Source organism: Lichenostomus cassidix, chromosome 14 (genome assembly GCF_008360975.1).
Source record: "Lichenostomus cassidix isolate B80296 chromosome 14, HeHo_3.0, whole genome shotgun sequence".
In the NCBI taxonomy this organism is placed as follows: Eukaryota; Metazoa; Chordata; class Aves; order Passeriformes; family Meliphagidae; genus Lichenostomus; species Lichenostomus cassidix.
Window position 1 is genome coordinate 11,056,164 of NC_139495.1, and position 22,510 is coordinate 11,078,673.

Here is a 22,510-nt window from a genome sequence, read left to right on the forward strand (position 1 = left end):
CTGTAACCAGGCCTGTGGCTCAGGGGACTCCAGTGACTCTGGTTTGCAGAGTGGGAGTTTTGAGATCCTCCTTATGTTTATCAAGTGATTCTTTCCTACCTATTTATTCAGTTAAATCTGAATGTGAGAGAGATGTTAGCCTGTTCACTGTCTCAGTGTGGTATAGGCATCATGAAATGAAAGCAGATTGTTTCTCCCGAGTCAGTTCTCCCCAAAAGCTGGGATTTCAGGATTCTTGGATAAAATGGTTCTGCCAGTTTGGATTCAACAAGATAGGCTGTTCCTCTGTGTTCATCTCTAAGCTGTGATGATTAGTGAAGGTTTTAAGCACTGGGAGCAGCTGCCTATCTTGCAGATTAATATGATTTTCAACATAAACATTTAATTTGAGGAATTAAATTATTTTCTTACCTAAGCTTTGAGGAGCTGTGAGGTTACACTTTAGTGAAAATGTCTTCCATAAGCTGGGATGCCTGTTTCCTATAGATTTCTTTATTTTTTGTAATATAATAACACTGAGGATGGCATTTCCTTTCTATAAGTGAGCATTAGCCCAAAAATCAAGTCAAATATGTGTGGCATTCAAAAGCTTCACTTGGTGTCTGCAAAATTTTCTGTGTATCTGTACACGAATGTGCACACATGGATGGTTTATGAGTGGAACTTGCAACAAAGCTGCTTTATAGTGTTGGACAGATTTGAAAGGTGCTTTTTGTCTGCCTGGCTTTGTTTTAATGCATGGCTCTGAAGGCTGCAGAGATGATTTGTTCTGGTGTTTGATAACACTTGTGTGGAGCCACTTCTCCTTTTTCTCTGATTGGGTACAAGTGACTCCTTCCTTGTGCTCACTGGAGACAGCTCTCTAGTTGGTACAAACAGTGGTGCTAGGAAAATGTCATGGCTCTTTGGGTGTGATGAGGTTGTGTTTTTCTCAGATTCATACTTCACCATTCTCTAGAAGGAATACAAAATGTGCTTGCTGTAGTGAAAGTAGAGCCCTAGCTGGCAAGCATGGAGGCAGAGGAGTTGCTGAGATGGTAATTCCAGATAACATCTCTGGACAGCAGGAAGCAAAGGCAAACCCATTTGCCTGGAGTGAAATTTTTTAAAAGCCCATAATTATACTTTTTAATAGTGACATATGCTGGTAATGCTTTCATTTCTACCAGGCTGTAAAGTGATCCTTACTGTCCACAAAAGTGCTGGTGGTGTTACAGCATCAGTGTGAGAGCTGCATCCTCCTGTACATCACCTGCTTGGCTCGTGTTCCACACTGGGTCAGTCAGCTCTCCCAGACTGTCCCTGCTGTGGCTGGCACTGACACTCAGCAGCACTGGTGGCCTCTGGTTCACTCTCTGGCTGCTCCAGCTGGAGCTGTGGGATGTTTCCAGAGAGCAGGCAGGAGCTCCCTGCAGTGCTGGCTGCTGATGTCCCCTGCCAGCTGCACAGACACCTGTACAGAGCTGGGGGGGAAACCTGTAGCAGCAGATCAAGTGTTGTGTGTTAGAGCACTGCACCCACTCTCCTGCTTCCCCAGTGCATTTGGGAGTGAGCACAGGATGGACATTGGCTTGTGCTCCAGGCTTCTGCATTGGTGTGGGATTTGGCCTCAAGCCTCTGTACCTGCAAGGGCAAGGCAAGGAGGTGGCTCAGCAGAGAGCAGTGACAGATGAATGACTACACTCTTGGTATTTTAAAAGATTTTATTTTGCGAAAGCAGCATATTTAATGAAACAGAAAAAACCATGCAGTACTTGTGGGTTCTCTGCAGTTTGCCAGTGCTTGGCTCTGAAGGGGAAAATGCTGCATTGCAGAGAGGCCTTCAGGCTGTCCTTCAGGCTGGCTTCCTGACCTGGCTCTGGAGAATTGATGCTGTGCTTCCCCCAGGGACACTGACACACAGCACGCCTGGCTCCCTGGGGACATGCTGGGTTTGCTGTGCTTTACTTGTGTGTTGTGATCTCAGGTTTTGCCTCCAGTGCCTGTAACTCAGCAGTACTGAACATCTGGGGGCTCTTGCTGGGCTCCCTGGTGGGGATGGTCCCATTCTGCTGCTGCATTCCAGCTGCTGGCTGTGCTGGAGATGTTCTGTCAGCTGCATCTCCCTGCAGGGAGAGCCCAGACATGTCCCTGCTGCACTGAGGAGCTGCCTCTGAGCTATTTGTGTCCATGGAGAGATCAGCTTTTCATGCTCCTTTCTTCCCTCTGATTTTCTGCCAGATCACTGTTTAATGCAAAGCAGTAATGCCACATCTCCTGGCTTCTCTGTGGTGCTGTTCCTCTGGTGGAGTGGAGCAATGTGGGTTGGAAATTAACTGATAATTCTAATGATCTGAGAGCTGAATCTGAGCTCAGAGAATGAACTTCTCTGGCCTCTCTGCTTTTTCTGTGAACTACCAGAAAAACTATTTCTGATGACTGCAACCAGCTGCTCTGGAGTGCTGGGAAGCCAAATCTGAGCTTTCTAATTTCTGGATTATCTGGGGCAGAAAGGCAAGGCAGCAGAATTCCAGGTCCTTCTCGAGAGGAGTTTGGAAATGTATAGAACATGGATAGAAGCTATGGAGCCATAACTATCCCCAAATGGGGATTCAAACACCAAGACCAGTAGAGAACTACTGGGATTAGTAACTCACAGTGGTTCATTATTCTGTCATGTCTTGCTGTTTAAAAAGCCATGGATTTCTCAAGATGTAAGTTGAGGTGTTAAATGAACTTTAAGAAGCCCATGAGGTAACAGAGCCCAGTGATCCATGAAGTGCTCCCTGGAGTGATCCATGGCAGCTTGGAGTCCAGCAGGGCTCAGAAATCACTGAAAACTCTTGTTCCAAAACGTTTCCATGTGACTTAGTCTTTGTCCCAAGAGGTTTAACTAGAGCCCTGGAATATGAATAGCAGCTGTGAGAAGGAAGAACTAGAACATTCCTTATTTAGGTAATTTCCTAATAACCTCCCAGTTTCCTAAAAATAGTGCAGGATAAAATGCTCCTCCACACCAGACTGGCGCTGAGCTGGGAAATGGGAGTTGCTGGATAATCTAAAACTCACTCTATTGTGTCTCACTCTGACTCTAACATCAGGGAAGCATTTCCTATTTTTAGCTTGAATTTGAAGTTGTTGAGGTGTCTTAAGATTCCTGGGTATGCAGATATTCATTATTTTAAATTGAAGGTGCACTCCAATATCTCAAATAGCAGTGGAAATCTCCACCTTCCTCTAGATCAACTTTTAATATATATTTAGGGTAAAAGATACAGATCTAAAATTATTTAATCAGTATGTAACATCAAAAAAGTCCATGTTAAACTTCCTTTACCAAATTTTCCAGGTAACTTCCACTGTTTACAGAATGTCTGCTGTAGGCTGACTCTGTTCCAAGAGCTCTGTTTACTCTGATCTTTTCCAGGTCACTTCCTGCCCAGTGCTTAAGGCACTGCTGCTGGAGGATCTTCCCCAGCTCTGTGTAGGGCTCTGCCTTCAGTGCCACCATCTCACCCCCTCTCTAGTGCCATCATATTGCTCTTTCTTGACGCCAGCAGAAGCACTGCACAGCCTGGCTGTTGTTTGTTTGCTTCCAAGCATCAAAGGTAGTGATAGCAGTGCTGGAGTCGGTGTGTGTCTGTGCCAGGAGCAGCTCTGGGTGGGCAAACACTGCTCAGGGGACACTGCTCACTCACAGCTCTGCTCAGGCTGCACACCAGGACTTTTGTCCTCTTGCTTTTCATGGGGTCAATGAGTTAATGACCTCATATTTGTTAGGCACCAAGGATAACCTGATCACAAAGCTGCAGGAGAGAAGAGAATGTCTGATCTGTGGGAGAAAAGTTTAAAGGCTAAAAGCAGAAAATGAAATTGGAGATGTTTGTGTGGCTACAGCCTTTCTACAGAGCTGTGCAAAGGACAGACCTGGCCTTGGTGGGCTGGGGTCACCTCAACCAGCAAGGGAAGACAACAAACTCGGGATCAGATGGAGCTGTGCTGGGGTTGAATGACGTTTTTGTCACAAGCTCCAGTCACTTGTAGTGTCAGCTTGGATAAGTAATGAACCCAAGAGAGGATCTGATGCTGTCAGCATAATGCTCAGCCCTGCGAGAAATGCTTTCTAGCAGAGAAAAGTGCACCTTTCTGGGTAGTGCTTAGGGCTGTGCAGATTTTGGGGATAATCTGATCTGTTTGGTAGAAGGAACATGAGGATTTAACCTCATGATTCAGCATAAGAAATGTGGGTCAACAAATATTTTGTTTTTCTCTTTGCCTTCCCAGACCAGGGGCTGCATAGACAATGCCCCAAGCAGTCACCTGCCAGGGGCTGAGGGATGTGGTGGCTTTCAGTGACAGCTGAGTGTGTCCTGCAGTCTGGCCCTTTGCTTCTCCTCTCCCTGGCTGCAGGGGGTTTTACATGAGGCATATTCTGTGTGTGTGTGTGCTGGTCCAATTGTCCTTAATTTCTTGGAAAACCAGAAGCACTTTGTTCCCAGTGTACCTGCAACACACATCATACCAGAACCTGTCCAGAGACATATTCATATTTAAAATTTAAACAAAACATACCCCAACAAAACACCCATCTTTTTTAATGCTCAAGCTGTACTTCTTCCTCACTTGATTTTGAAGATTCAAGTGGTACCTACTTTATCTCCGTTTTTCATGAGCCTAAAACGTGTATTGGTGCTTCAGGAGGCTGTGAATCCACTTTCCTTTTGCATTAACCACTTCTACCTACTTTTGCAGATTTCAGACGTTTGTTTGACTAACCGTGGCTCATCCTGTTTTACAGGAGCTTTTAAAAAAAATGTGTAAGGTTCCTGTTTGTTAAAAAAAAAGTTTCAGCCAAACCTGAGATCCCTTCCTGGGCAGGGCATCTGTTTTGTTTGAACACACAGCAGTGATGTGTGTTCTGCTCCCTGCAGGGCCAAGGCAGTGCCAAGGGGAGATGCTGCTGGAGGTCCTGTCCCCCATTTCTGCTGTGCCTGTGCTCCCTGGGACACTGCCCACAGCTGTTCCTGGTGCTCCTCTGGACAGAGCTGTGTCCCTGTGCCTTGTTCCAGGGGTCACTTGATGGCTCAGCTCCCCCCTGAGCTGAGTCAGTGCAGGTTTTCTGCTTGGCCTTGCATGGTCTGTGCTCATCACACCCAGGCTGGGGATGTTTCTGCTCACGGTGCTTTGCACAGCTCGTGTTCTCTGGTGAGGATAAAGCTGTGCTGTGCTGCCTTCCAGGGCTGAGGTGGGACTGACATCCTGCAGGGGTTGTGTTGGGAGTTACTGCTCGTGGTAGTGTGGGTTTAGCTCTATGGCAACAATATTTTTGGCAACAAAGGATCGAGGTTCCTCAAGATTCAACAGGTTCAAGTAAGAAAGATGATGTCATTTTTTTTTGTATTCAATTCTTATTTTCACTTGTGGTTTGACCCTTTCCTGTGTCTCTTCTTGGGGCTCCATGTCCCCTCATCAGGCTCCAGTACATCCTTGCTGCAAATCTGCTGTTTCAAAGTCAGGGTGAACTTCTGGGTCTTTGGTAGCAAATCCCTTTGGCACTAGAAAAGGGAAATTGGTTTCTGCTCTTGAAAGGCCCATAAGGATTGGGTGTGCAATCCCTTCACACCTGAAAGGATCTTAAACCTGTTGGGACTGGGGGAAGTGGGGTGTAAAGGGAGGCAGTAACTGGAGAGGACAGCCACAACAAAGGTCAGATGTGGGAGCTTGAATGGGTCCTGTCCAGTGTGACACAGGGCTGGGCTGACAGCATGGCCTGGAGATGCTGGAAGTAGCTAAAGGTCAGCTGGATCAGCCTGCGTGGGTTGGAAAGGGCTGTCAGGTCTGATGAAGGAGCCTTTATCTTGATTTTTCTGTAAATATTTCTTCTGCCTTCAATTTACTCCCATTTTCCCAGGCACTGCTCTGAAGGGTTCAGCTTAGGACATGCCCTTGTGGGTCTGATTGCCACAGTCACAGGCAGCTCTGGAGTGCAGGTATTTCCAGGGAAATAAAGTTTGAAGGACATGCATTTCAGGCCTTGGGAATGCCTTTAACTCCTCCTAGCAGGTTTTAGATTCGTGTTTAGATACAGGAGCATTTTCAATATCGTGTTGATACAATCAGTTTGCAAACAATGACTTTTCTTTTGAATTTCCCATGGGTGAAGTTCTGATTTATGGGTCACTTTTAGCCTCCCCAGAACATACCTGGTTACTCTGTCCTGTCCCTGGTATGGGGTGCTCCTGCTTCAGCACAGCCTGGGAGCTGAGCTCCCTGAGCAGCACTGGCACTGCAGGAATCAGACAGGAGCCCTCCAAGGGGGAAGGCTGGGGAGAAGGCAGTGCTGGAGATGAAGCTGAAGTTTTGCAGAGCTGTGGGGAGAAGCAAACTCTGCTGAGAGGTCAGAGCTGGCAGTAAGCACCAGTGTGTTTACCTATCGGTCCTGCCAGCCTTTCCTGCCATAGAAAAGCCCTAAGAATAATGGGTCACAAGATGAGTGTGGCTATAAAGGGCACTGCTAATATGTGAGATCCCTGCTCTCAACAGAATTCCTGGGTGGTGTGAGCCTGCTCCCAGTGTGCTCTCTGAGAGGGCAAATAACACACTCAGTGGTGCAAAGGAAACTTCTGGCCTAGACCACTTATTTTTTTCTTTCCTGAACCTGTCTTACCTCCAGTGTACCAGGAGTTCACAAGCAAGTCACACCAGTTAGGCATCTAGTAGGATTTGTTATCAGTGTTTATCTGTTCCCAAATACAGATAGGGCTGAGAGCCACGGAAAACCTTCAAACAATGAGAAATCCAGAGCCTAGGCTGTCAGGGCAGGGGAAGGTGAGCATGGACTGGTGTAGATATATTTAAAGAAAGGTGAAGTAACATCTTCTGTACTGGCAGAGCCTCACAGCAAGGCAGGATGGAGGAATCTCTGCCAGCCTTCACTGGCACTTGCTGGGAATTTTATTGCAGAGCTCTGCTCTCAAGCACAGGGGTGGAGGTGAGGAAAGCTGTTCCACTTTGCAGTTCTCTGTTTCATCAGCACCTTGTTCTGAACAGAAGGTGAAGCCCTTTTGGCATCTCCCACCGATTCCATGGACTCCTGTGCAGCAGCAAATGCACAGTGCAGGTCTTCCACCCCTCTGGGGGAGGCCAGGTAGGAAATCTCCCTGAATGCTGGCTGAGCATTCCTGCAGGTTAACACACCAGGATGGCAGAGCTCTCTATTCTCACAGCAAGTCATTTTGAAATATTTGATGCCATATCTAGCTTGTGCTCCTTTTTTTTTTTTTTTTCTTCATACTGTAAACTGTGTTATGGTGGAGTAACCTAAAGGTAAAACCTTGCCATTATGTGGTACAATTCTTTTTAAGAAAAAAGGGGAAAAAAACCCACTTCAAACTTCAAAAGCTTAAGTGAGAAAGGGGAAAAAAAGGAGAATAAAAAAGAGATCAACTTTCTTTAGTTTACAAACCAAATCCCCAAAGTAAGTGGCAGCCAGTGTCAGCCCTGCCCTCTAGTGCTGTTGCAAGTGAGGTGTTGGTGCACAGTTCACAGGCCCAGCCTGGGCCCACCTGACTGTTCTTCAAGGCATATTAGCATGGGTATTTCTGTGGTTTTTAAATTTTTTTTGTATTTTGTACTATTTTTGTTGGTTGGTTGTTTTTTTTTTTTTGGGTGACAGTGCTATTTATAGTATTTTCATAGGATTTCACTGCAAGACAACCAAAACCAGCAACCTTGCCAGATGCCAGGCTCTATAAAAACCCTGAAGTACTTTGAGCATCTAAAATAACAATCATGACACAAATTTCAACAAGCTGCAGAAAAGAAAGTGTGTTTATGTGATTCCTGACTAACTGGAGCTTCCCTTCCCAGCATTGAAGGCGAGTACGTTCCCGTGGCAGGCGACGAGGTCACCTACAAGATGTGCACCATCCCTCCCAAGAATGAGAAGCTGCAGGCAGTGGAGGTGGTGATCACTCACCTGGCCCCTGGCACCAAGCACGAGACGTGGTCTGGCCATGTCATCAGCTCCTGAGGTGTCCCCTGGAGACGTGGCTGCTGCTGGCTGCAGGGACCTGGCTGAAGAGTATTGTGCGTGAGGAAATACTGCATTGTCAATAAAGCAGAAGCAGGCCAAAATCACTGTTTTTTTACAGCTGGCCTGATTTAAAAAAAAAACAACAAAACAACAAAAAAAGGCAATTCAAATGCTAATGAAAAAAAAAATCTAGCGTAATGTGTTTACAAAAAATGTATTTAAAGAGACCTAGTTTGTGTGCTTGGTGGAGGAGGGGAGGTTTGGGTTTTCTTTTATCTTGTGAACTGATTGCAGGAAATGCCCAGGGGAAGCAGGGAGAGGTTTCCAGGAGAGCTCTTGTAGTGCAGGGGGTCGAGCAGAGGCACAGCTCTGAGAGCTGGGTGTTGTGTGAGCCCTGTGCTCCCCTGGGCTGCTCTCCCTCGGGGCTGCAGCTCCTTTATTGCTGACACCAGTGCCTGAACGCCTTGGCTGGAGAGAGAGAGGTGTTCATTGCTGATTTGTTTTCCTCATGGAGGGAAGTTCACAAACTGAGCAGCTGCCACAGGGTGGGAAATCTCCATCAGGTGGTTATGCTGCAGTGCCCGTCAGCTGCACCACTGCCCATGGAGTGGCTGCACAGCTGTGGAAACTGCTGTGGTGGCAAAGCTGGGATAGTTTGTGAATTTACTTAGGTGCCTTGATGGTTGATTAGCAACAGATTTTATAGGCCAGTATTAAAAAAAAAAAAAAAATCCCATCCCAAATTTAAATTTGCTTCAAGGTGAGTGGTAGAAAACTGTAGAATAGTGGATACTTTGTAGCCTCTGTGTCTGAATTCTGACAAGGCTGAAGATTTGCCTTCTAGACTGCATCCAGCTGAGTGCCATGGTGTGCCAGGGGCAGGCAGGACACTGCACTGCTGCACAGCAGGTGATTGTGTTCAATGTGGGTGAGTTACAGGCTCAGCTGTCACAGTGAAGTAGATTCTGCATCTGTTTACCTGGAGAACTCGCTTGGTAGGATGTGATTGTCACCCTTCCCCAGACTCCTCATGTAGTTGTATAGTGCTACTAAATTGGTTTTGTTCCTATTTGCCTTCCACATTTTTTTTTTCAAATGAAGCATTTTTCTCTATTATGTTCCTAACAGTGGATTTTTATTGACTTTGCAAATAAAAAAAAACAAAAAAAAGCAAAAAAAAAAAGCACAACTCTTGTTAGTTGTATGGAACAGTGTAGCTTCAGTTGTGTATTTGGAGCTTCACCAAGAGGTGCTCACTGTCATGTCCTGAGCCTTTCACAACAGCTGATCTGTTCCCAGGTGGGACATGGGGACAGCACAGGGTGTGGGGTCAGGGCTGCTGTGCTGGCTTGTTTTCCTAGCTGTACCTGTGTTACACCATGGTGTAGTGGGGTTTGGGTTTGGTTTTGTTTTTTATGACCCATAAGCCTTGGTAGTGGTGGGTTTATCACTGTGCAGCTTGTTGGAATATCACACCCTGCTTTCTTTACAATAAATGCAACCATTACAGTGCTTTAATGTGTTTTCAGTCTGCTCCCATTTAAACAGGAATTACCCTATGGAAGGACATACATGAAAAGGATGTTAGAAGACAAAATAATTTTGGTGCATGAGGTGCATTACAGCTCTCCTTTTTTTGTGAGCTCTTTTGGGGATTTTGGTTGGCACACAAAGATTGTTTTCTCTGCTTTTTAACTGTGCAAGTATCACATGAACCTGGAATTGGAAAGACTCAAGTCACCCATTGCTTTGTACAGAAAGGCAGCATGAAACAGGTCTGCTTTAAGTATTTTATTTGCCAAAATGACAAATTGAAACAGTATTTTTTCATGATAAAATGATATTTTATTCTCCTTTACTAAATCAAGATTACTTTCCTAATGCTAGATGAGAAAAGTAATACTAACAGTTAACAGTGTCAGGCATTAACTTGAATTTTAATAGAAACATAATTTAGGTCATTTTCGTAGTGCTAAAAATCTCACCTACCCTTAATGCCTTAACCAAGATTCAGAATATTATCAGAAAGTGGCAGAAACACATTTTGCAAATGTGATTAAGTTATTTTAATTAATTTTAAAAATGATTTTTTGGTATTTGATCTGCAAAGAGTGTAGGTACTGTGACCTGACTGTGCCTTGGCACCACACCCATCCTGAGGAGGGAACTTTGGCACCAGCCAGCCCAGCTTTCCCAGGGTGGTAGTCAGGGACTGCTGGCTCAGTTCCATCTGCCCCCTCCAAGGAAGAAATAAAACCTGTCCCTTCTACTCATCTTCCAGTTTTAGATAATAAAATCACAACTGTTTTATAATTCATGTAAATTCATATAGCACATGGTAAGTATTTTTAAAAAATCAACTAAAAAGTCCATCTTTTAAAAAGTAGCTTCAACATAAAAAATTAGGAATAAAGCTTTGCAGGCCAATTTCAAGATCATAAATCAACTAGAAGCAGATTATGTCTCCCCTTCCCCCCATAACTGTAATTAATTAGTTAAGGAGGTTTTTAGGTATCTTAAAAACCAACCCAAAATATAAATCAACCCAAACCCCACAATGAAAAAAAAAGAAAACACAGTACTTATGTGACTGGAAACTGAAAACATGGTGCTGTGGTCCCCCAGTCAGTAAGAGTCTTCAATTAAAACATTTCCCTTCAGTAATGACTGACCTGCAAAGCACCTGCTATTCATTACCAATTATAAAAAAACAATACCAAATTAAAATGATGTTTCAAGTTATGTTGCTGTTTTAACCGTCTTGGAAGTGTGAATCCTAAAAGTCTTTTATTTAAAAAATAGCTCTTCACAGATTCTTCTTGTATCCTGTGGGGATGTGACACTGTGGCCTTCTGTTCTGGAGTCCATGAAAATTTCATAGTCATTCCCTCCCTGGAAGCAGAAGAGGATTTAATTTTATTTAACATAAAGGATGGTCATAAAAAGGGACAGATAAAGGAAAACAGGGAAAGAATGGACTTCTTCCAAGGGCCTGCAGTGATGAGGCTCAGGGAACAACAGCATTCCCACAGAAGCCCCAAATCCACAGCTTCACTCCCAGATTTCTGTGTGCCACACTGCTTTCACTGGGGCAGCATCAGCTCTCAGTACTTCTACACTCTGGAAATGCTGCACTGCCACTTAGAGGGTTTGAAATGAATTGTCTGTAAAGTCTCTGCCTGAGGGATAGCTGATTACTTTTGCAGCTGATGTCAGGGGAAAAACCCTTTAATTTCAAGCTTGTATTTTTCCTACAAAGCTTCACCTTTTAAAATTTATAAAGTTCTTTGTAGCTTAAGAGTTTTTTAACTGTGAGTTCTTTTAAAACTAAGCCTTTTTTAGGGTGGAGACAGAGTGGTGAGCAAAGGCACAGTATTCAATTCATTGGGAAATAATTATGTTTAATAAACACCAGCCAACAAGAAGCATCAATCTAGACTAACCAAAGAGCACAATCAGTTTCACACAGACATGTCACCTAACAGAATTACAGAAATTCAACTTCAAAACAACCTCTGTTAAGTCAAAAGCCCTGTATTCACTTCAGGAAACAGGAGGAAAACTTCACAACTGCAGCCATGTGAACATGGACATGTGTTTATATCCTGACTTCAGTTTTTGTCAGGATTAAGATTGTAAGGTTAGAACCTGCAGTCCTTGTGGTTTAAAAACAGCAGCTCTGAAATTAATATAACAAACTAATATACTCACTGGCATAGTCTTGTCTCCAAAGAAGTAAATAGTCTTGTATCCATCCTTGGCAACAATTCCTAGGCAGTACCTCTTATCCCAGCCATCTGGGAATATATCAATGCTTATCTGGCCTCCTAGGAGAGAGAGGAACCAAGACTTGTTTGACTTTAAGAACATATTTCTGAAGGGAGAGGAAGTGAAAAAGAAACTCAACTGGGTAAGATTTTAGGTAGGAGGAGCTTAACAGAAATGTTGTAAGTTAAGTCCTGCAAGTACAGAAAGTGTTTTGTAGGGTATCAGTTATTGCAGTTGTGATTCACAGATTATTTATCCACTCAACAAATATGAAAGCCTGAGCACCTTCCCAAATACTCACTGCTCTCCAAGTAAATATTTTAAAAAGAATCACATTTAAGCTCTTTACTTTTAGAAAGAAAGGACACAGCTGAACACAGCCACAGTATATACACACTGGTGTATGAACAACCATAAAATCACAGGCAAAAGACTTTCTAAGGCTTTCCGAGCAGAAAAGTGAGGAAATCAGCCTTTTTAACACACCCTAACAGGACAGCAACTGTTCCAGCTCCAAACCTTGGCCTTCACCAATACCTAACAGCTGCATTCCCAATGGAAGCAGGTGTCTTAAAGGTATTTACAACATGCTTCAGGGAACCTACATCACTTTTGCCTTAGTGCTTCAGCACCAATGGCAACCATGCTTTTCAATTCTGAAAAATAATAAAAGGTAGGAATGTGGTAATGTGTTAGGGGAGAAGGTAAAAAAGAAAAAAATGCAGGAAAAATTAATTCCCCCTCATCAATTTTTTGCTTAAGCTTGCACTTGCTTTTGGACTCTTTTGTTCCTCCCACACAATGCAGGTATAGCTGAAGAACCAAGGGCAACTGGAACAGCACTGAGGGAGTGGTTCTGATCAAAACTGATTCACAGAAACAACTCTGACTAATCTGAAGCATGTAGTGTGTTCCAAAATGAGCAGAACCAGTCACACAACTGACATTAAAGGACAATGAACAGATGACAAGAAATGAAGTTCTCTTTGTTGATGGATTTCAATTAAAATGTCCCAATAAAAGCCTGAGAGGAAAAAGAGGCTCAGTCTTGCTTGCAACCACCCCCATAGAGACCTGTCACACAAACGAGATGGGATGTCACAGCCATAAGAGAATATGACTAAAATGAAATTTAAATTAATTGGATGTTTTAAATGACATTTGTAAAGTATTACCTATACAAAATGTGAGGCCTTTGCCTGCGAATTCTTTTTGTAAATCAGCTACAAATTTCTCTCTTATATGCTCCTTCTGTTAAGGAAAAAACAAAACCAAACATCAGTTACATGCTGTGTTTATTTGTCAACGAAAAAATAACCCCAAACCACCTCAAAAATACCCAAAAAATAATAGTTTTAATGTCTTGAATGGACACAGGCTACTACACTAAAGAGCACACCAAGAAAGTATGGCTTTATCTAGGACAGGGTTTTCCAGGAACCCTGTGTGTAGAAGCAGGATGTTCAGTACTCTGGATGTTGGATTAAAACCATGAGCCAAACCCACCCTTCTGCAAGCAATGATCATTAACTATTGCAACAAAAAACCTACTGTGTATTTCCTGGGGTGTGAATGAAGAAGTTAGTTAAACTACATGGAAAGCGTATAAATGAAAAAAAATGGCACAAGGTAGAGAAGTTTTTTAAAAATTGTAACCTGGCCATAACTGCCTCCTCCAGGAAAGCTGGGTATGTTTCAAGAGCTGTAACTCACTTTATCAAATTCATAGAACTCAAGTCGTTCTTCCTGGCTGCAGCTCCTTCCAATGGGGGACACATTTAACATCCCATTTCGGAACTCGATGAAAGTGCCTCTGCAAGAGAATTGATTGGCGAGACGGAAAATTGCTGGAAACACTAAATATCACAATAAATGTCCATTTATTTCTAAAGGCAGTGGGAATCAGCTGTCTCATTGTATGCATAAACCCCAAACATGTAGATACCTCTGGCAACAAGGCGTTTGGAGTTTGAATCTGCCAACCTTGACATCATCCTCACTGGCTTTTAAAAGTATGATTTGCTTTTCCAAGTGTGACTGGAGCATCCCAGTAACCCAATCCTCAGAGCCTGAGAGGCCATGCTGTCAGTTTTGGGGTGAAGCTGCAAAATTCACAGCAATGTGTGCAGTGTCCTGCCCTGCCTCACGTGGTGCATTTCAGTGTCTGGAGCACTGAAACACAGAGCTGGTCTGGCTGTACTTCTCACCTCTGGAAAATATTATGCTGCTGAATTCCAAACATGTCAAGGGAACACTCCTAGCTCAAAACTGAATCTCCCTCCCTCTGACATAAAAATGCTGAATCAGTATTTCAAATCCTGTGCTCCTGCTGGGAACTTATCTTTGTGTGCATGGATGGAGCTCTGTTTCACACACACACAGTGTTGCTCCCTAAGCACAAGTTACTCATTTTTTTTCTGAGCACCCTGAGCTGAGCTTTACATCCTGAAATTTAACACTGGAGAACATGGCCACACTGAGATGTTTGTGTGCACTTACCTCTTCTTTGGCAGTTTAAGCTTTGCAATGTAACTCAGGCAGTAGTTGATGATGTCTTGAAGGATTTCCTCGCCCAGGTGGCCCTGAATGCTCTAACAAAACAAACACCATTCAACCAAGGGTCCAGAATCTGAGATTCTAAAAGCAAGTCACATGGAGAACACAGACATGGGGTAATCAGGCATGGTTAATACCACAGAGAAACAAACATGCCTTCAATCAGTCACATCAGCTGATGCACACATGGTACTAACTAAAGGCTCTCATTTTTTAAATTTACTTTATAACACCAAACTGTCTTTTAATATGATCTCTACTTGTACCTGCTTCAGAAAGAAACTGTGGGCCACAGGCAGCAGCCTTCAACAAAAAGCTGCACTTAACATCTGCTATAGCCAAGCATGAAGAAATGGGAGCTTGTTCCTGCAGTAAACTGGAACCACTGGTCAAGGCAGCAAATTCAGCCAGGATCTCTTTTAAAAATGTTTACTCTCCATTACTTATGTTAAACATTACAAGCCAAATGAATAATCCATTAAGAGGAGCAACACATGGAAAAAGCAGCCTTCTGGCCTTTGGAAGGGTGATTACAGAGGACTGCACTGTAGCAACAAATCAAAATCTTGTTTAGAAAATTTATTTTTCCGATCATTGGAAATGTCACACTTACCTGCTTGCTCAAGAACTTCCCATCTTTGTATGCTACCAGGCCGTTTTCTGGAAACACGTAGTCATATTTTTCAATCACTGCAAACAAGCAAAAGGACAGTAACTGATCATATCCACTGTATGTTTTAATGCAGAATTGTCTTATATGTTAAATAGGTTAAAATACAGCAAACATTAGCTCCTAAAGCATGAAAGTTTCAGCAGCATAGCATCAAGCACAAGATTAATGCTAGTCCCATTTCTCACTAAGATATACACACACCCAAAACCACATGAAGCCATTTGTTTGAGTTACTTGTAGTTTTGCTTAGAGGCTCTTCCCTGCCTGCAAACATGACTCTTTGCATTAAATGTAAAGAAATGACCAAACACCTCAAATACTGCAAACCCTGGCACACAGCCTGGCTAGAGAGCAAGTCAAATACTGCCCTTTTAGGTTTGTTTCCTCAATGTTACCAATCACTATCGGTAACATTTGTTTCCTCAATGTTACCAATCGCCAGTAGATGTCTGTGAGCTGCGAGACTCACACCACAAGCTGACGTGGCTTACTGGAGAGCACTTGGAAGCCAAACACGTTCTGAGTTGTCTGGAATTTACAGAAGGCTATAAGTAGCATCAATTAAGTAAAGATAATTAAAAATAAAGGCTAAGGCAAGAATCCATCGCTGAATCATAACCTCACAGTGAGCAAAAGCAGGTCCTTGAGGGATATGTTCACACGTGTAAGTCACACACACGATTCCACAGCGAACAGCAGTGTGACAAAGCCATCCCAAGACTCTGTCACCGAGGCAGGATTTCAGCATTAGCAGCAATCTCTCAATGTGACACCGAGGTGATAGTGATACAGTGCAAACAGGCTGCAGTTTCCACTGCCGGTAAGCAGCTCCCCACAGCCTGGGTGCAACACAACACCGCCGGGGAAAGCAGAGGAGGAGGAGGAGGAGAATGAATGGGGTTTAACCTCCATTTACCCTTCCCGGCTCCCCTGGGATTGCATCAGCGCAGCCCTTACCGTCCTCGCCCAGCTGCTCGCGGATCTTGCCGAAGTCCGAGCCTCCCACCACTCCCACCTTCACCTTCTGCCGCAGCCGCTGCACGAACGCCGCCATCTCCGCCGAGATTTTCTGGGGTCCAAAAGAGAGCCGTCAGGTTTGCCCGAGCCCCGCGCCGGCATCCCGCGGCACTCAGCACAGCCCGCACACCGCGCGGGGCTCTACGCCGCACGCTCAGCGCCATGCGGCACACGCCGGTCCGCACGGGCGGGTGTGCGATCCGCTCCGCTCCGCCCCGCTCCCCGTCCCGCACTCGCCTGCCGCGGGCCCGTCAGGGTGCCATCCACGTCGAACAGGCAGAGCGCTGAGGGCGGCGGCGCCATGGCAGCGCCCAGTGCTGCCCTCCCTCCCTCCCGGCGGGCCGCGCGCGGGAAGGGCATAGCGCATGCGCGCTGAGGCGGCGGGGCCATGGCGGCGGTGAGGGCTGGGGTGGGTTATTCCCCATTCCCTTCCTTCTCCCTTTTCCTCGTCTCTTTCCCTTCCCCTTTTCTCTCCCCGTCTCTATCCCGGGGCGGGCCTCTCCTCATTCCTTTCTTTCTTCCTTTTCTCCGTCTCCTTTCCCTTCTTTCCCTGACTCTATCCCGGGGCGGGCCTCTCCCCGTTCCTTTCCTTGTCACTTTCCCCATCCCCTTCCCCTTTTCCTTCCCTGTCTCTATCCCGGGTAAGGCCGCTTCCCACTCCCTTCCTTCTCCCTCTCCCCTTTCCCTTTTCTTTCCCTGTCTCTATCCCGGGGTGAGCCGCTCCCCATTCCCGTTCCCCATCCCCTTCCCCGTGTCCCTGCCGGTCTCTGTCCCGTGCCGGGCCGCTCGCTGGGGCTCCTCCACAGCCCCGTGTGTTGCAGCACGGCACGGGCAGCTCGGGAATTCTCCTGCTTTTCCCCTCGGTTCTGCACGTTCCTGGTGTCTGCTCCCTATTTCCTGCGTGCCCTCTCCTCCTCTTTACCGTGCTTAGTCCGCTTTTTTTTCTTGTTTCCCTAAAATGGCTGTTTAAGTGGTTGTTTAACAAGTTGCCGATTTCACCGGGTAGCAGCAGCTTTCACTGTGATATTGCTCAGCGAGAGGCAGGGGGTGTACAAGGGTCGGTCACTGTGATGCCTGATGATTTTTTGTCTTTTCTATACCTTTTTTATGCATTTTTATACTTTTTCCCATTCTCTCTACCCGTTATACACTCAGTGTACCTTAGCTCCACATACTTGTAATTTTTGTAGTCTAATATTTAGCTTAGTTTAGGGGTTTTGCAAAGCAGGAAGAGCAAACATTCACAGTAGGAGGCTGTAAGAGCTCTATACTGTCTCAGAACTAGAGGCTCCAACCTTGGATGAAGCCTGTTCTCTGGAACATATTTTGTAAACTGGACTCTAGCCTCATTTAGGAGGGGGGGCTTAATTAGAGTAGAGAAACAATTACTTCATCTATTAAGTTTCTTACTGGGGGATTTTAGGTAAATATGCTAATTTGTGTGGTCCATAAAATTGTATACATGTTATGCAGGGTGTGTATCTCAGTGTGTTTCACCTTTGAAGAATGTGCACCTGAGATGCTATTCAATACCGAGGGAAATACCCTTTTTCCCCTTTACTGCTGTGTCTGCCTCATATTTCTACCAGCTGACTGATACCAGCAGTGTTAGCAAAAGTGCTTTCCCCCTTCCTCTGCAGGGAGAGATGCGAGCACAAACACCGGTTTCCCATCAGAACACTGGTTTAAGGTTACAGTGAGCTGGGGCTTGTGCTTTACTCTCTGTAGGTACCCGAGGGACCAACTGAGCTCACTGATTGAGTTTTAAAGAGGACTTAAGTGATGACTGGTGGGAATCTTTCCTTGCAGGCTTGGCTCTGCACTGTTAGGACTAAAGTCTGCATGGCACCAGCTTTTGGGAGATGTCTACAGAAGGAGCTCTGGACAAGGTCATGGAGAAGGGAAGATGCTCACCTGCCCTGGATTTTTGGTTCGTGGGAGTGTTTGCAGTCACAAACCCAGCGAGTTCATGGTGTCAGTAATTACCTCAGGAGACCACGAAAGCCATCTGTGTGTCTGTCCCATTCAGCCCCTGCTGCTGTGGTCCAACAGAAGGCTGTGGATGGCAGGACAGAAGAGTTCAAACTGGTCTACAGGTTCCCAGGAATAAGGTACTGCAGGGTGCTGTCCAGGCTGAAGCTGTTGCAGACTGCCACCTCCGTGGTCATGCTGCCTCCCATCTGCTACCTCTACCTGCAGGGCCAGGTGTCTGAGAATATCCTCTTCTATACAAGTGGCATTGCTGTCTTTGCTGGGGTAATGTTGTATGGGATGAGCTACTTTTTCAGAAGAATTATTGGATTCATCTACTTAAGTGAAACTGGCCAAACGGTCAGAGTGGCCCACTTGACATTTTGGGGAAGACGGAATGACATTTACTGTCCCATAGACACAGTGGTGACTTTGGATGAAGTTGGAGATAGCAAGGAGGAGTTACTTCTCCAGTTCAAACGGTATAACAGTACAGACACTTTGTATTTTACGATTAAGTATGGCCAGATTGTAGACAAAGAGAAGTTCGCTCAAATATTTGGAGAACTTGTGTGACACAGCAGCTCATTTTCAGTGATTTTCCATGTTGTGTGTTCATTGTGCTTATTGTTCCATCAGGTTTAAGTAGTTTACCAAATTACACGTCTCTGTCCTTTTCCTGTGCAAAGCCTGCTGTCAGTGCACCCAGTGTAGAAAGTCCCAGTGGTGAAGAACAGCCTGCTGGATTAAAGGTCTTGCAGCTTGTGTATGGTGTGAGGAGCATCTGTTCCACATCAGATTCAGTAATGTCACAGCATTCCAGGTCTGAGCTGTCCTCCTTGGAATGTGCCATAGGAGACTGAATTGCTGGGGCTGACCCTGGCTGTTTGTTTGAGTTGGCCTCTTTAGTTGTTATGAAACATGAACAAACTCTTGAAATTAACTGCAAGAGCTGCCAGAGCATCCTCACTTCTAACCCAGTGTTGCTTTTAGCCAGTTTCAGGTTGGCTGGGAAGCCTCTGGAAATTAAAGCTGGTCTAGTACATCCGTATGTGAGTACAGCTGAATGTCGGAGAGGGACATACTCATGTGTTAATGCAATTGAGGGAACTGGGAAGGAGGTGTGAAATGCTGTGGGAGGTGTGTGGGGTCTTCTGGCCTCAGGGGGATCCTCCAGGATGGGAGTGGGACTGGGCAGAACAAGGGTGTGTGCTGCAAGAGACACTGGCAGCTCAGCTGTAAGGCTAAGTTAAAGGTGGGACAATGTTTCAGGAGCCTCTTCCAGAAACTGCTTCTCCATTGGAATAGGAAAAGCAGCACCTGTGTCTATGAAGGACTGTGGTTGTATTCCATGGTACTGGTATGACCCATCCTTTTCCAAAACCTCAGAAATGAGGAATTTAAACCCAAGAAAGAACCAAACCTATCACCTGTAACATCTACCATGTTTTTTGAATTGTCAGAAGCAAGGTAACTCCTTACACCACTCTTCTAGTTCATACTTTGTTTGAAACTGGCAGTTTTCACCAATAATCTGGAGTCTTCTTTTCCTTATTTCTTCTTCATGAATAGTGAAACCTGTATTTTGGTGGAGCAGCAGAGGCAGATAAGTAAAACTGCCACTTAAGTGCACAGGGTAACCCTGAATTACTATTTGTTCATGTTGCACTTTTCCTAATGGGGTTCTATGAGTTTAAATTTTGGCTGATACTGTGTGGCACAGCAATATTAAAACAAATCCAGATGTTCCTTGGTGTAAACATCATGGCAGCAAAATACAGTGGCCTGTTCAGGTTCATTGTATTTTTTGGAGGTTTATCTTCATCAGAATGTATTGATTATGTGCTAATGGTTTAGTTTAGGTATGTACTGGGTATAAAATGAAAAGCCCTGGAGAAGTTCAATTATAAATATTTTATTTAAGAATATTGATTACACATGAGATGTCATTTGTTGTGAATCTGTGTACAGTTACTAGTTACACCATGAAGTGTACTTAAGTATTTGTTTAAACATTTATTTGGCACTGTCCACAGTATGCTGTAAACAATATTAACTTTATATGCTTCAGCTGCAGTGCTTTCTATGTAGTCTCTAACGATTTCATCAACATGTTGTACACAATTATACAGTTACTGAGTGTCAGTAAAAATTATAAAAACACCTAGAGTAGTCATAATAAAAGTGAAGATGTGGTAAGACTTCAAATTACTGGACCTTTGCTTCTGTAAAAGTACAAGACTTGCTAGAGACATTCACTAAAACTACTGCACTGATATGTTGAATGAACTAATTCCCAAAATGCTGTCAAATCCAGTTCTTGGTTTGACTTTCCTTTTGCTGATGATACGCTTACGAGGACAGCGATGACAATGAGGTTTTGTTGAACACCAATTTTTACCAGTCCTTTCCCCAGATTTCTACAACCTCTGTTCAAAAACCTGCTCAGGTTCTGCCCAGCTGGTACCAGAATTCTGCTTTCTGCAGAGGTTTGCAGAAATCCCACTGGGTTTAAGCTGGCAGAAGTGACTGTAGTTGAGTTTCCCAATACTAGGACTTTAAAATGGGAAAACCATGATTAACACTTCTCAAAGCAGGTAAGGAACCTTTTCACATTTTGGTATTAAACATGTAAATCTTTTAACTTCTCTGTCTCTTTTATTATGTACTTAAAAATTGTGGTCAGGTCCTAATAGGGCAACTGTAAAGTCCATTGTGGTCCCTGTTTTGGTGCACAACAAAAAGTTAAAACTTAGTAAACAAAATCCAGATGCTCACCAAGAAAAAGGAAAAGAAAGGCACCAGATCTAGTTCAAGTTAGCCTTCAGCAAACAGTAAAGAGACATCCAAAACAATTCTCTGAAGAGAAACAAATTAATGAACTGTTGACACATTTTTTGATCCTGTGGCTTTCTAGAAGATCTCTGAAGTATCAATGACTTAGAATATACTATTAGAACAAAAATAGAATTACTTTGCATTATAAATGTGCAGTCAGGACTGGGCCTTCACTGTAGTGGCTCTGATACCAGATAATGGCTAAGATTAAGCATTTCTGCTTTAGTTTTACAAAATACCTCAAGTATTCATGTAGGAGTTGTAATAGAGATATTAATGGCTATTGTGTGTTCTGGGCAAATGGTAAAATAATCTGGAATCATTCTGGGTTGCTGGCAGAAATGGAAGAATGTGCTTTGCATGGTTCTCTAAGCTTTGTCAGATTACGTATGTCAGGGTAGAGTTTTCTCTGTACAAGTCTGCTTGTAAGAGAAGTCAAAAGTTTTAAAACTCATCCATGATGAGGACAAAAGGACAAGGGCTTCAGTGCCACCTGCAGCGCTGCAGGTGTGGCTGAGGGCACCAGTGCCCCTGAAGCAGTGAGTGCAGGCTGGGCAGAGCTGACAGTGCCCTGAGCCACCTGCTGTGGCAGATGCCTGTACTCGAGGGAATAGAGCTGGAAATTATTCTATTAAATGCTGTGCTTGGCAGTGGTGGAAAGCAGAGCTTTCCTTGAAACACTGATTCTATTCCAGCTGCCATTAGAGAATGGCACTTTCTGCGTGGCAGGCGTGTGGCTCCGAGTGTTTGGCCACAGTTGTTGCTGCTTCTGGACGCAAATCTACCAGGGTCACCTGTGAAAACAGACTGTACCAGGTCCTGTTCAGACAGTGGAGAGTCAGGGACATGGCTGTAGGGAGGACTCTGCAGTTAACATGGCCCAGGCCAGAAGAGGGAGGTTCTAGGGAATGCACCAGGCCACATTTTCTAGGGAATGCACAGTGAGGGACAGCTGCATGTACCTGCTGGTGACCAGTGCCAATGCTCTGCCTGGGGCGTGTGTGCATGGAGCAGCTTGCCTTGGGCAGGACTACAGACAGAACACAAACCTCAGTTTATGACTTTACACTTATCTTGTAAGTAAAGGAGACATGAATTAATGCAAACTAATTTCATAATCAGCTGTTCAGTGCGAGGGAACTGCTTTTTACTTGAAGTTTGCTAAGATGTCACTGAAAATGTTCAGAAAGAGGTGCGCATGGTGATCCTTGAAGATCAGCGTTGGACGGAAACGAATGGATCTGTCTCCACAGCCTCCCAGAACAACACCTGAAACAAGAACAGAATTGGTCCTCTAGTCATTTCCATCTCTGCCAAATATCCAGAAAAATTCAGGTCTCTGAATGAGGATACTCTCACTGTGGAGGCCAACAGAAGCTCCCCAGATCCTGCTAGTCACACCAGGATACAACACATTGTGGTGTGAGTGGCCTCAAGCTTCACAGCAGCTTAGAAGAACACTGTGGGTGCCTGGAGCTGTTCTATAAAACACTTGGAGTATTGGGACTAATCCCAACAGGAATGGAAAGTCTCTATACAGCACAGAGCTCAAACAGCAGCTGAGGTTTCAGAGCTGCAGTACTCTACTGGTCAAGTATCTCAGTGCCACAAGAAGACACAGGAGGTTTCTTTGCAGTTTGGTTTCTAAACTAATTTGTTTTTTATTACAAAAA

The 22,510-nt window shown here is 44.5% G+C and overlaps 4 protein-coding genes across 10 annotated transcripts in view; 2 read left to right on the forward strand and 2 right to left on the reverse strand.

Moving 5' to 3' along the window:
* Positions 1-9,526, forward strand: part of CARHSP1 (calcium regulated heat stable protein 1) — a 32,399-nt gene extending 22,873 nt beyond the window's left edge. For both annotated transcript variants that reach the window (XM_085074900.1, XM_085074901.1), the window contains exon 4: positions 7,849-9,526. In XM_085074900.1, coding sequence (XP_084931026.1) covers positions 7,849-8,011 — 163 coding nt within the window. In that variant the 3' untranslated portion in view covers positions 8,012-9,526. The remainder of the gene's footprint in view (positions 1-7,848) is intronic.
* Positions 9,527-9,790: 264 nt separating this feature from the next.
* PMM2 (phosphomannomutase 2) lies at positions 9,791-16,421 on the reverse strand. The gene is made up of 8 exons (XM_085074895.1): positions 16,266-16,421; positions 15,969-16,080; positions 14,952-15,028; positions 14,282-14,373; positions 13,496-13,595; positions 12,958-13,033; positions 11,726-11,841; positions 9,791-10,906 (listed from the first exon to the last, which is right to left on the reverse strand). The coding sequence occupies exons 1-8, from the start codon at positions 16,416-16,418 to the stop codon at positions 10,802-10,804; spliced, it is 831 nt and encodes a 276-aa protein (XP_084931021.1). The 5' UTR covers positions 16,419-16,421; the 3' UTR covers positions 9,791-10,801.
* On the forward strand, positions 16,327-18,764 carry TMEM186 (transmembrane protein 186). Of its 4 annotated transcripts, none has more exons than XM_085074897.1 (2): positions 16,327-16,425; positions 17,838-18,764. In XM_085074897.1, exons 1-2 carry the CDS (start codon positions 16,417-16,419, stop codon positions 18,573-18,575), a joined length of 747 nt encoding a protein of 248 aa, XP_084931023.1. In that variant the 5' UTR covers positions 16,327-16,416; the 3' UTR covers positions 18,576-18,764. The 4 variants fall into 4 exon arrangements, with proteins under 4 accessions (XP_084931023.1, XP_084931022.1, XP_084931024.1 ...); XM_085074896.1 differs by having other exon boundaries at positions 16,414-16,437; XM_085074898.1 differs by lacking the exon at positions 16,327-16,425 and adding an exon at positions 16,817-17,085.
* Positions 18,765-19,898: 1,134 nt separating this feature from the next.
* Positions 19,899-22,510, reverse strand: part of ABAT (4-aminobutyrate aminotransferase) — a 52,355-nt gene continuing 49,743 nt past the window's right edge. For all 3 annotated transcript variants that reach the window (XM_085074890.1, XM_085074892.1, XM_085074891.1), the window contains exon 16: positions 19,899-22,106. In XM_085074890.1, coding sequence (XP_084931016.1) covers positions 21,985-22,106 — 122 coding nt within the window. In that variant the 3' untranslated portion in view covers positions 19,899-21,984. The remainder of the gene's footprint in view (positions 22,107-22,510) is intronic.

Bases quoted from the DNA above. Each gene is read 5' to 3' on its own strand.
- TMEM186 (XM_085074896.1), top strand. From the start codon at position 16,417: ATGGCGGCGGTGAGGGCTGGG. The intron at 16,438-17,837 runs GTGGGTTATTCC...CTTTCCTTGCAG, and splicing joins TGGCGGCGGTGAGGGCTGGG to GCTTGGCTCTGCACTGTTAG.
- PMM2 (XM_085074895.1), bottom strand. From the start codon at position 16,418: ATGGCCCCGCCGCCTCAGCGCGCATGCGCTATGCCCTTCCCGCGCGCG. The intron at 16,081-16,265 runs GCGAGTGCGGGA...TTTGGACCCCAG, and splicing joins CCCTGACGGGCCCGCGGCAG to AAAATCTCGGCGGAGATGGC. The intron at 11,842-12,957 runs GTAATACTTTAC...TCTCTCTCCTAG, and splicing joins AGGCCTCACATTTTGTATAG to GAGGCCAGATAAGCATTGAT.